This window comes from Drosophila tropicalis, unplaced genomic scaffold, assembly GCF_018151085.1.
Source record: "Drosophila tropicalis isolate 14030-0801.00 unplaced genomic scaffold, ASM1815108v1 contig_158, whole genome shotgun sequence".
In the NCBI taxonomy this organism is placed as follows: domain Eukaryota; kingdom Metazoa; phylum Arthropoda; class Insecta; order Diptera; family Drosophilidae; genus Drosophila; species Drosophila tropicalis.
In genome coordinates this window covers 4,665,282-4,678,883 of record NW_027172602.1, presented here as the reverse complement: position 1 = coordinate 4,678,883, position 13,602 = coordinate 4,665,282, and the positions used below count along the sequence as shown (strand labels likewise).

General features: G+C 38.4%; 1 protein-coding gene across 1 annotated transcript; it reads left to right on the top strand.

Moving 5' to 3' along the window:
- The first annotated feature begins 896 nt into the window (after positions 1 to 896).
- Positions 897 to 1,607, top strand: ac (achaete). Its single transcript, XM_068298947.1, has one exon. The coding sequence runs from the start codon at positions 897 to 899 to the stop codon at positions 1,605 to 1,607; it is 711 nt and encodes a 236-aa protein (XP_068155048.1).
- Positions 1,608 to 13,602: the final 11,995 nt, after the last annotated feature.

Here is a 13,602-nt window from a genome sequence, read left to right as displayed (position 1 = left end):
TCGAGAACGTTGAGCATAAAGGCCCACGGGGCATTAGGAGTGTTAATAGAAAACTGCCGCCGAATGGATCCGAAGATCTAGAGGTGTTGACTGGCAGCAGCCTTGACAAGAACCCCAGGATAATTTCGAGTCAATTGTCATATACATATATACATATGTATATATATATATAAATTTTTCCTTTTTTGGTCTAGAAGTTCCGAAGTACTTTCATTAGCCAGCTAGAGAATTTGGTGGGGGAAACTTGGGGAGCCTGATAGCAAAGGAGGAAGAGGGGGCAAGAAAGCGAGATAGAGAGAAGTCGCTTCGAGTCCTACGGACAACCGGTTGGCAGCCGGCACGCGACAGTCTGAGTTGCTTGAGTGCTGCTGTGTAGTTGTAGCTAAAAACTGAAGCTGGAGGGCAAAGACAGAAGACATAATAACATGGGGCAGCTGGAAAATATCAAAAATCTTGCGCAAACTGTTCTCAAAAATAAAGGTAGAGTGTTCCCATCTTGGCAAAAAACGCAGCTGCATCAAATGAAGAGATTCACTCACTCTCACAGTCTCCCTCTCGATCTCTCTCTCTCTCTCTCTCTCTCTCTCTCTCTCTCTTTCGTTCACTCGCTCTTTCACTCCGTCTCTCTTTTTGATACTTTGTCTCAAGCCATAAGGGATCGAGTGAAGTTGATCCTTGAGTGATGCTGCCTCTGACGACGAGTTGCACCTTTTTGTTTGTTAAACGCAGGTAGACAATAAAAATGCAGGTGCTATCCTACTATAAATAGAGCTCGCCGGGCAGGGAAGGGCATCAGAACTTGGCCAGAGCTCACAGGGCAAGGAAGAACCAAAAAACCAAATAAAAAAAATAAAAACTAAAATTCTTTCTAAACACTAAAAACCAAATTCATCATCATGGCATTCGACAACGACGATTTCTTCTCATATGAGCAGCCAGCTCAATTCATTGGCGATGGCGATAGCTCGAATGGTCCTTCGGTTGTGCGACGCAATGCTCGTGAACGCAATCGTGTGAAACAGGTCAACAATGGTTTCAGCCAACTCCGCCAGCATATACCAGTTGCCGTAATAGCCGATTTGAGCAACGGTCGTCGAGGCATCGGCCCGGGGGCCAATAAAAAACTCAGTAAAGTCAGCACATTGCGCATGGCCGTTGAGTACATCAGACGTTTGCAAAAAGTCATCGATGAAACTGATCAAAAGCGACATCAGCAAGAGAACCAGCGACAACAACAGCAGCATCAGCAACACCATCAACAGCAGCAACAACATTTGCTCTTCCAACAACAGCAGCAACTCTTCTACCATCAGCAACAACTTCACCAACAACAGCAGCAACAACAACACTTGCAACTGAGTTCGCCCACAGGAAGCACTAGCTCCTGCTGTTCCTCAACATCGAGCAGTTCCTACTATACAGCACAAGTACAACAATCAGGACTGTCTCTACCAATGGCAGACACATCATCTTCTTCGTCTTCTTCTATGTCTGGGCCAATGAAAGTTGAATCAAGCTATGAAGATTATCGCAACAATTCCTGCAGCTCGGGAGCGGAAGATGATGATATACTCGACTATATCTCGCTATGGCAGGATGATCTGTAGAGCAAGACAATTGCCCAAAGATAGTATCATAAACTAGTCAAGTCAACCCTGCCTACCCACACACACAACCACACGAATACCATTGATTGGCAAAGTATTACCTCAACATTATAGTATTTTTTAGGATTGTACAAATTATTTTACTCTTTTTTTTTTTTCGTTTTTTTTTTATGAATTTAGTTAATAAGTGCGCTAAATTGTGCCTGGCTAAGACTGTTTAGAATTTAAGACAACTAGTTAATAATGGAAGACAATGATTTAGTATTAAGTTTGTAGAATAGTAACAAACATGGAAGACATTAAACTAATTATAGATCAAATTTAAAACAAAAATTAAACGATGGAATTTCATTTATTGGTTGAAAGACGTAGGAAACTTTTCCTAATAGGCTTCAAATGAAAATAGCTAACAAGTATTAATACTTGCTATCTTTATCTTTTCCTTGAACTTAATTAGAGGGCCTTATATTTAATCCTAGCCTCATTTCAGTCTTTGCGTTAATTGAATCTTGGGTAAAGAATGGACTTCTTTGGTCATTCAGATTATGTTATCGACATGTTAACACCAAACCTGAATAGTTCAATGATTCGCTTTCTTTTTGTAGTGTTGGAAACAGCCAACTGCATCAGAGTTAGTGTTAGTGTTAGCTTTCTTAAAGGTTTTTAAATATTGCCCATAATTGATAGTATTTCGAATGGCTTCCAACTGACTCGAGCAGAAAAAAACAACATTCAAGTTATGCAAGTATTGTAGATCATCATCAAATGACTGTTTACTTAGTTGTTTTTTTTTGCAAATACCGTTTATATATACCGTTATTTTTTTTATTTTTCAGCTTCTTCAGCTTCTCGTGTCATCTCAATGAAATTATTTAAACAATTTGTCATGTGCAACGAACGAATGAAAAGGCAAAAGTAATTTACTTGCTGCATTTCTGCATATGCAAAACCAAGCTAATCAATTGCCCCTGATTGCCTTCAGAGTTCCCATTGAATGCCGCCAATTCCAAACGATCGATTCGATCAATTGATCGTTGATTTGTCCTCCTCGTCCCCATTGTTGAACTAATTTTGAGATATTCGCAAAATGCTCCACATCCTCCCTGCCTACACACACACTGCACACACACACACACACAATCAACATTTATTTCACTCCACCCTTTGATTCTCTCCCCATGCTCCACATTGCAAGTGGTGGGGAGAGAAACATTGCCGGATCGCCCCCAACAAAATGAAACTTGGAAAAAACAAAAAAAATTACTTGGAGAGGGGAAAATTTTTGTGGGACTCTTGCAACGGAAGCTGCCGCCGCTGTTGCAATTCGCGATGGTTTGGCCGGATAAGAAGCAACAGCATAAACGTCGACAGTCGTCCCAAGTAAAGATTGACCATTGTTTGCCTCATTTCATTCGTTGTTTTCTGCCTTTTTTTTTTGCGTATTTTATTCCGTTTTTGTTTTTATCTTAGTGGGATGGAAGCGGCCTCTGCCTGGCTTGATGTCTGCAGACTTGGGATCTAGCCGCAGATTCCTATACATCCGCTGCGCGACTCCCACGCGGATTTCCTGCCATCTTCAACTACTACTAGAGATTCCAAGGCCTTCCCGCTATTCCATTCCTAGTTCAATGAGTATGAATGTATTTATTTTCGCTTCCGCTTCTCTTTTAAAATTATAACTTCTTCTTTACCTATGTTATATACTCCTAAATCTATAGGCAAAGTTTTCCTTATGTCTCTAATGATCCAACAGTTTTCACATCTTAATCACAAATTATTGCAATCATTTTGTCGAATAACTCAAACATAAATAGTTTCAATTGATCTATCAAAATGTCAATTGGCAAACATTTCTAACTTTGCTTTCGGTCTGATTATGTCACTGAAATATATGTAGGTATACTTGTTGGGTAAAGGGTATTCTAAATTCGTTGACTTGTTGCACAGTTAGTGTTAACTTTTGGCTTGAGTTTGGCAATCGATTTGCAACGCAATGTGAAAAATCGAACGGTTTTTCAGCTTCAGATGTTGGTCTTTTGCTCAGTTATGTTTTGTTTTTGCTTTTGTTATTTTGAAGCTGCTCTGCTCTTCTTCACGGCACATTTATCGAATTATTATTTCCGGCTTTTTATTTTTCTTCTCTTACGTTAATATTGCATATACAATACTTATATGTAGTTACAGAGAGACTCTCTGTCTCTGTCTGTGTGTGCATCAGGTATGCAATGGTCCCAAGATCGATATCGAGTACAAGATCATATCCACATGGCCCATGTTCAACGTCATCATCTCTGGTGACGGTGGTCCCATTGGACGACATACGACAATGACCAGCGACAGCAAACGGTGCAAAATCGAACGCTTTTTGTGTGAAGTTAATAATACGTTTGACATGGTCACCATCGACCCTTCAATATATGCAGAAATATGTAGCAAACAGAACGATCCATCGATGGAAACGTACGGATTGTGCTTTTGAATCTTTTCTCTTATTTTTGGAGGGCCCAAGTTCCGGGGATCCATACTCACACACACACACACACACACACACTCAAACACATGGGCTATGGCCCCCTAAAGGGGTCTCTCGCCAAACTTATTTTACATGCAATCGAAGGGCCTTTGGGGCGAATAAATTTATGATTTATTAAGGATGCTCTGATTACAACACGCCAATGGAACGAGAGTGATTATATAGTCAGACGACTGTGAGGCTGAGACTGAGACTTTAACTGAGGCAAAGGCCTCCTTGGCTGACTGATGTCCCGTAAATAACAACAACCCAACCAAAAGAGCCACAACAAGTGAGTTATTTGTTTAACATGAACGCGTTTTTGACTCACAAATGTTGACAAAGAATAATGTAATTTATGTTTGTCCCTGACATTTTTTTTTTTTTTCATTTTTTCGTTGCGTTTCTTTCTCTTTTCGTTTTGCTTTTGCAGGCTTTCTGTTGTGTTTTTTTTTTTTTTACAGATTTCACCAGGATAGATCGAGATAGAGATAGATATAGAGATTTCACCTGATGATTACCTGATTTCTACCGCATTGCAATTAGAGATATTCGCACCGATATTAAAGATAGAAAATGGGCGTGTTCACACACACAAAGGCACAGACACACGCACACGCTCATAGAATCCGACAAGTGCCGACAAAGTGAAGAGGAGATCCCTGTCGTTGAGCTAGTTAATTGTCCTCGCGTGCACTTTCTTGCGAATTAATTGAATGCAATGCAGTTTCAGGACAAACAAAGAGCTCAAGAAACAAGTGTAACAAGTGCATCAATGTAACACAGAAAAACAGAGAGAGAGAGAGAGAGATAGACAAAGATGTCAAATGTTGGGCCACTTGTCGTAAATTATGCGCTTAGCCTCATTGTTATTATTTCTTCCCGTTCCCCCATATTACGAAATTCAATTCAATTGAAAGGCAATTAAAAACGCCCACATCTCTTGGTATAAGGATCTAAGGAGAAGAAGAAAAAAAAGGACAATTGCGTGTTTAGAGGGGAAATTTTCAGCTTCATCTTCTCGAGCTAAGCTGATTAGGTGTCATGGAAGGGAAAGGGACATCTCAAAGTGAGAGACAGAGACAAAGCAGCTGAATGATAATACATAATAATGCGATTTAGTTTTTCATTTTATAGAGTTTCCCATTTTCCCGCTTTTTATTTAATGGCCAAGAATATACCTAAAATAGTCCCCATCATTCTGTATGAGAGGAGTTTAGAACAAAATTTAATTGGCGGGAAATTATATGTAACTTTTTATGGATTCAATTTTAAAGAATTGTTACTGAAGTAGATATAATTTACTTAAGTACCTACTTATTGGAATGTTCTCTATTAGTTAAGGATCAACTGCGAGTTTTTTATTGAATGACATGGAACTCTCATCTTTAGGAGAGCTTAACAAATTCATTGAGAAGGCTCTCAAAAATGATTCTTTCGACCTTAATGTGTGGCACATTGAAATGATCTTTCTTGCATTTAAGGACTAAACTGTTTGGTTTTTGACTATACGAAGAGTTTTTTGTTTTAAGCCAATGACTTAATTACCGACAAATGTCTCAATTGGCTTAAGGCCCTTTCACTTTGGGATCCAACGAAATTATTTAAATTAATTATACAAGAAAAAAAAAAACAAACCAAACGAAACAAAAGTGAGCCACGGCATTCATCAAAAGCTTGGCCCCTTTTTTTCTTTTTCACTTTTCTCTCTCTTCTTTGTATTTGTTAAAGACTTTTGTTTAATTATAGACTGGGCCAAAGAAGTGGACTTTTAATTGCCGAAAAAAGCAAACAAATAAATTGAGACACTTTCACAGAGTTTTTGTTCCTTTAATATAGACTCCAAAGAAAAAAGCACTCTAAAGTGACTTGTGCCTCTGAGCCTTGGCTTGAGTAACGCAAAGAGGTAGTAAAAAGTCGTTGCAGAATTTTCATAATCTAAAATTTATGATATGAAATTGGTTTAGATAAACCCTAGGGTGCAGCATTCCAGGAGCCAACTTCTAGACTCCATGAATAAGGCAAAGTACATATATTGCTTAGGCAGATCTTGGCCATTAATTGCGTGACTGGACTTATTAGTGGGTCCCCCTCTCCCTCTCTCTCTCTCATTCTTGATCTTGATCTCTTTTTTTGGTCGTGGTAATTCACTTTTGATTTTATATGCATTTCATCAAATTGCCAAAAGCAAAAATGAAAAAGAAAAAAAAAAAACAAAACAAAAATGCCCAGCAGAAATCTTAAGTCGGACAGCCAACAGAGACAAGACCTTGGTTTGATTTGAAAATTACTCAAAAAACACAAACAGAAGAAAAAAAATGCGCAAAAATCAAAAAAAAAAATAAAACAGAAATCTACTTGAACAAACTCCGACATATTTTCACTCTATAAAATTTTAAATTTTAACAATTCAAAGTTTTCCATCTATCAAGTGTTTCATAACTTTGGTCTTAGAATTTAAAATACATACACCTTGCAACTGTATAGAATTAATTTTGAGATACTGTAGTGAAGTTTTTCACTATTTTGACTAAATTTAGTAAACTTTTTGAAAGGAGGAAAACCATATTTTATATTTGAAAAATTATTGGCCGACATAAAAAAATATATCGTTTATTCCAAAAATTTGTTATTTTATTTGATAGCAGATCAAAACGAACTAAACTATTAACAGTTTTAGTTTAGGGTATTAAAATGAACTGCATTAAGAAACAAGTGAGGGAAAAAGAAACCGGGTTGCCAATTTAATGTGGTCCAGTGGCAGGTCGCGCGAGTCGTCGCTTTTCGTTGTCATTGCCGGCTCACTTCAAATGTGTGGATCGGTGGAAACGATGGATGGAATGGCTGAGCGGTGTATATACATATATATGTATATAGGGAGATGAAGGAACGCGCTCGCTTGCGTTCAGCGCCAAAATTGCAATCTTTTTGAAATTTATGATGAAAAAATGAACACTGTCGCTTTTTTCAACATTTTAATTATACACATACACACACGGACACATAAAGAGATTCCGCCGATTATATACAAAAGTCTACATATACATACATATATGTATATCTCTATATACAAGTAGAGTGTATGTAGGTTTTTTTTCTGATGAAGATGAAGTTCGGTAGCGAGGGCATTTGGCGAGTAATTAATAAATTCGAAACGCTGCCACAGGATATTTGCATAAGAAATTATGGCAATGAAATGTTATGATCGCACCGGGTGACAGCACCGACGATCAACTACCCAAAAAGAGGAAGATGGTAGGGATTGGGGAGAGCAGTGAAGAGTAAAACGGGCAAGACGAGAAAATCGTGGCAAGGTCAGAGCGCGTGCGCAAGCGGTTACTTTGAAGATGCTTCCGTTGAAGACGGGACATACATTGCATAATGTGTGCCATTATCTTCCTTTCAATTCGAGTCTCTCACTCCCTCGCACGCTGTCCCTCTCTCACTCTTTCTCTCTCTCTCTTTCGCTCCAAAACCAGCTGTGATACATTTATGCATATTATTTTTCTTCTTTTTTTTTTTTTGTTTGAATAGAGGCCGGAAAAGGTTTGACACAGAAAGCAAACGCAGCGTGTGGTGAATGTCCGAGAAACCAACAAAACGAAAACAAATGCATCCTTTTCGGCCAGGACTCTCGGCCAGGACTGGACCTACTTTTGCACGTGGCTCTTGCCAAAATGCAATTCAATACTCATTCGACCAACTGAGAGTTTGGCCAATCCATTGTCAGCATTGATAATGAAATTCATACATGTATGTATGTATGTTTTTGTATGTAGTCAAAAGTAAATTACATAAGGCACTCGCCATCTCCTTTACATTCTTCTCCTTTCATGCACAAATCCTTGTGAGGCGTTTGTAATCCTCTTCAGAGGTTGCGCCCCGGAAAATTCAAACAAAACAAAATAGTTTTTCTAATTGACCGAATCTGTCTCTATGTCCAAACGGTGTCTATAGAAAGCAGTTCCAGAAGCAGCAGAAGCCACAGTCGACAGCCGAGTAGGCAGGAATCTTTCAAGTTTAGCGCCAAATTTACACTGAAGCCAGTGGGTAGCCCTTGATTGACTTCGACTTGACATCGAAGAATGAAACAAAACGACATGCAGCAGTTAGATCACATTTAATTCTAGTTAATCAGTGGGCAATGTTACGATATTTTTTTTGGAACAATCGTATAAAAGAGCCGACATAAGACGAAAGAATATCCTTAGCATGACGTTTTCTAGGAGCTCTCACAATGGTAAACTAATATTAGTATCATCAAAATCATGCCAACTAAACCAGTTGAAAATTACAATTAAATATAGCAAACAATCAGAGTTGAAATGGTTTAACTGACCGCTCCATTTTTGCCTTTGTAATTTCTAGCAAAAGATATATGTAGGTCAAAAATCTTGATTTTTAATAAGTGTTTTCAACAAAATGAAAACTTTATTCTTCATTATGCATTGCAGCATCAGTTAACCTGCTAAGAAATTTGTTGTTGTTGGCCACTGCTGCTTGGGTGGTGTTCATGTCGATTTCCATGTTCGCATGTCTCCAAATGCGCCCAGCTTACAACATTGAGTATTGAGCGACACTAATCCTGGACAGAGCCGATTATTACTGACATGACGACGACGACGACAACTTTGGTGTTTGCTGCTGTCAATGCAGGATGCGAGAAGGCTCAGTCTGTTGTTGTTGAGTGGTTTCAAGTGGTCAAGTTGCGGACAAGTGTCATCAAGGCTTTTGCAATTAAAAATTTAATATTATATGGGTATTATACATATATATGAGAGACTGTTGACATGGAATTCAACTCAAATCATCATCATGATCATAATGATCGTGATCGGCATAGCACTGCTCATAAGTCTCCTAATGGCATAATAAAATCATTATTCATGATTAGGTAAGACTTTCGATTTTGTATTATGTGTTTTTTTTTTGTTATTCTTTACATTTGAGGTTTGAAAAGGATCTCAGTTATGGTTATCCTGCGGCTTGTTAACCATTATGATATAATTTTCTCCCTTTCTCTTTGGTTATTGTCATAAATTGCTTTCTAATCGGTTCGTGGGTATTGTCCTCGGCTTTGATCTCATTAATACGCCCCATTTAACACCTTTCTTCTTCGGTTTCCTTTCATTTCAAAGGCTCTCGCGCGTTTCAGGTGCAAACGGTCGGTGTCCTTTTGATGTTCTTAAAGCGTGAACGAAAACAAGTGCATGTCCTTTTGTACACTTCGATTTCCACTAATGATCGTATGATCCTTTTGAAAATTTCTCTTCTTCTCACGCTTAGATCAAAATGCCATTAATATTTCTAACCACTTCTCTGACTTTCGTTAGCCAGGATGTTTATCTAACTGGCCAGAGAGAACTGTATACAAAAATTTTGCATTTCGGATTTTTTGTCTTTCCTCATTTTGTTGCTTATTTACTTTAACCAGAATGGAAATATTTGCATAAGCCTTTGCGGAAACAGGAAATCGAAAATCGTCCCACACGTAGACAGTTAAATGGTTTTTTTTTTTTGCTATGTTTTATTTTTTTAGCGGTTTTTCACAGCTAAGCAAACAGGAGGAAGAACCCACATCAAAATCAATAATAGCAACAGATTTTAGATCGATTCGATACTCACCGAATGACTGACTGACGGACTACTCAAAATTGATTTCTACGCCCCGCTTCATCGGATCATCGACTCATCAGCATAACAATCAACCCTTTTGGCACTTCCTCTCCTACGTTTCCCCCTCCACCACAAAACGAATTGAATTTTTATTATTGGTTTCTTTTTATATGTATATTCGCGTTTCACACCAACTCGAAGGATAAGCAAAAGGACCCACAGGTGCCCCATTAAAAGGATGTGTTTTTCGTAGAAAACGCATCAGTAAAACTAAAATCGATTCGGATGCCGTTCGATTTGCTTAATTGAATTTTGTATCTCGCAGTGTGCGTGAGTTTGTGTGTATGTCTGTGTGGGTGTATGTACAGATGGATGCAGTAGGTAGCAAAATCGCACGGCTGTTTATTTAATAGATTCACACGCACGCTTAACTGTCGATCATAAAAATGGAAAATGCCGTTTGATCTAGGTCTTTGAAACGAATGAATGAAATTAAACCATAACATAGTTCACCGATATATAATGCTTAAAAGATCAAGGGAAATGCATACACATACATATGCAAAAAAAGGGAAACACGCAAAGATTCTTTTCTTAGTTTGACTTTTTCCCTTTGGTTGATCTCTGAACTTCAAATTTTGGATTATTTCTCTTTTTTAAGAGACTTTTTCAAAACTGAATTGAATATTTGCTCATAGCTCTTTGGGAATACATTTCTTCAAGCATCTAGTTTCCATGACTGATCCTAATCAAATGAATCCAACAAAATCATCTTAACTTGGTCCAAAAGGCAAAACTCATGGAAGTCACAAGTGGTTTGCTTCGGTACACATTTAGCATAGTTGCAACTAGTTTACTTTTGGTTAGCATCCTGAATTTGTTGTTTCATCTCTCGATATATGCCCGAGTTGATTTTATGTTCCTTCTACTTTTCCTTTTTTTCCATTTTTGTTGTTCGTTTTCTTTTTGCCGAGTCAGCGAGGTGCGAGAACATTTAACGCCCTGTTATCCAAACGACTTTAGTTGAATTTTTCGCGTTAATTGAGCAATGTTTGTGCGCGGCGGCGGCGGCAGCGATGACGGCGGCTGGAATAGCCTTCGTTAGCACATTTTGTGCGGTTGCAAACCAGCAGGATGAGGATAACAAGGATATGGCAATTGGTCGGACGATTGGCGTGGCTGGCGTCGTCGTCGGCTTGCTACAAAGGACGTTAGCGGCACTTGTTAGCTCAGCTTCAGCTCTGAGAATTGGAATTCGAATTGGTAGAAAATGCCGTATAATTGTGCTAATTATGACCGTGCCATGTATTTTGGTGGGGGGGTGGGGACCAGCTCATAAATGCCATTAACAAGACAAGTTAAGCTACCCTTCCTTCCAGGAAGCAGGTCGTGGCCAGTCGCCGTTTCTATAATTCACCCTTTTTTTCTTTTCTAGCATTAAAAAGAAAGTGTTCACAGCGGGTAACTTTGTAAACATTTGCCGGCCGCTATCAACAATCTGATCGATTGATCGGACGAACGATCGAGAGATATGTTTATTGTGGGCGTGTGACTATTTTTATTGTGATTTGATTGGATGGAACACTTTCAGTTTAGTGAGGCAGTTCAAATGGGCGTTTCTTACTTTCTCTTTTAGCCCAAATAGAGCAATAAATTCTCAAGTGATGACATTGATTTAGTTAACCCATGCAGGAGACGAGAATTTATGATTTAATTATTGTTTTGGATACAAAAAAAAATAAATAAAAAAAACAACCATATAATAGAACCCGCTGAGCGTTAAACGCTTCTCTAATAACCAGCGACATTTATCAGGCGCCGCCGTCATCTATAAGAATCTTGGCTGTTGACTCTTAGTTTCTGGAGATGATGCACAGGCGGATGCATAAATCGATATGAAAATCACCAATTATCTTATGCAATGCTTGGCCAGCCAGCCAGGAGGCAAAAGAAGTATCAGTCAGTTGGGGACATTCATACACAACTCATAAGCAACAAGAACTTGTTAAGACAAGACTCAAACGAAATGGGAACGGCATGAACGGTACGAAAAGAAGCATGATGATATACAATAATCGAACATCGCCCGCAAGATCAAGAACATTGCGCTAAACGAGCCAAGTTCATACTGTATTGCAAAAGAGAAAACAAGTTTACTTCTCACTTTCCAGTAACCATTTAGTTGAAGAATTTTGCCAAGACAATTGTATACTCTAACCAACTAAGATTGTTAAAGGCAATGAAATTGTTTTTCCGCTATCAAACTTTGAAAAGGAGTTTTCTTATGGAATTTATCTTAAATAATTAATCAATACGAATTTATGTAGTTAAATACATAAGGTTTCCAGTGTTTATATTTGAATTTCATTAATTGAATATGGAAAATTTTCTTCGATTCTGTAGGGTAGCAACAAATTCCGGTTAACAATGCAAATGCTGCAATATAAGAACCAGCCCAAACGATGACAAGTTTCTGAGAGTCTCGTCTCGAAGTTGGACTCATACTCCTACAAGAGAGACGTTGTTGTCGTCGTCTGGTCAGAGGGCTTTTATGATTCTTTCCTTGCAGAAAGCAGACAAAATGCGTTCATTTCCCTCTCAACTCAAATATACAATGATATAATAAATTGAATGACATTCATAAATAAACAATATAAAGAGAGCAGCATCAGCATCACCAGCATCACCAGCATCAACAGCAGCAGCAGCAGCATCGACAGTCAAAGCAACAACAAAGTTGAACATTCTGTTCTGTCCTCTTTATGAGGATGGGGCAACAACTCTTTTTGGGGTAGCATATAATGAAGACATTAAAATCTGTTGGATGATGTGGCTTGGTGGCTCTTTTCTCACAGTTCAGAAAATAAGAGTTTCCTCTTACTCTGGATTACATGCAAAAACAACAACATAGGAACAGCGGCAACAACAACAACAACAATAGCAACTTTAACATCATTATTAACAATAACAACAACAAGTGCGCCCACCCAAATGGGCAGGAGCAAAAAAAAAATAAAAGAAGGAAAAAAGCTAAGATAAACCGGTAGCCCCTCTCTGTATCTGGGATTTAGAGAGACGTCGAATCAGATCATGATGATGCTGATGCTGATGATGGTGATGGGATGAAATGGAGTCGTATGAGGATAGGTTTGATTCGTTGAGAATCGGGAATCCATGACTTCGTTGTTGTTTTTGTTATTGATGTCTCATTTAACTAAGCAGCGGGACAGCAGTCTGAGCAGCAGCAGCATCAACAAAACAATATTTTGCCCAAAATGCAATCATAATAAATGCCTCCACCTTGCCTTGGTCACTTGGCCTCTACTTCTCGGCATCGTTGTGGATGCCTCTGCCTGGGTGGTGCTTGAAGAGACGTTCGTTGGCCATTCCCCATTTACATATGTATACTTGCATGCCTGTAGGGGATTCGTGAGCTGCATCTCCTTTTGATGAACTTAATTGACAACTTTTTGTCAGAGTTGTGTGCGGATTATGATTGCTTTTATGTTAAAAAGCAACCAGCAAACAACTTTGTTAGTTAAATAAGTTTCGGTTGATGTTTTTTCTTCTCTTTTTTTTTTTGGCATTCGTTATGATATGTCCATCAAAGCGCATCATTTTGATTGATTTGATGCAGACGACAAAGATAAAAAACTGAAAAAGAGAATTGAGAGCAGAAAAAAAACTAGTTTGTGGAGCAGAAAATACAACAACAAAAAATGAAGCAAAGCAGGCAGTTTACGTCTGGGCTGAAAAAAAATACAAAACGAATTGAAAAAAAACTGAATAAAGTTCGTTGCCTAAGTCATTCTAAAGTAAATTAAGTTTGTTGCCTAAGTCTTTTGTTTTGTATGAAGAAATTTGAAC

Excerpts from the sequence above, each read along its gene's own strand:
- ac (XM_068298947.1), top strand. The coding sequence starts at position 897 with ATGGCATTCGACAACGACGATTTCTTCTCATATGAGCAGCCAGCTCAA.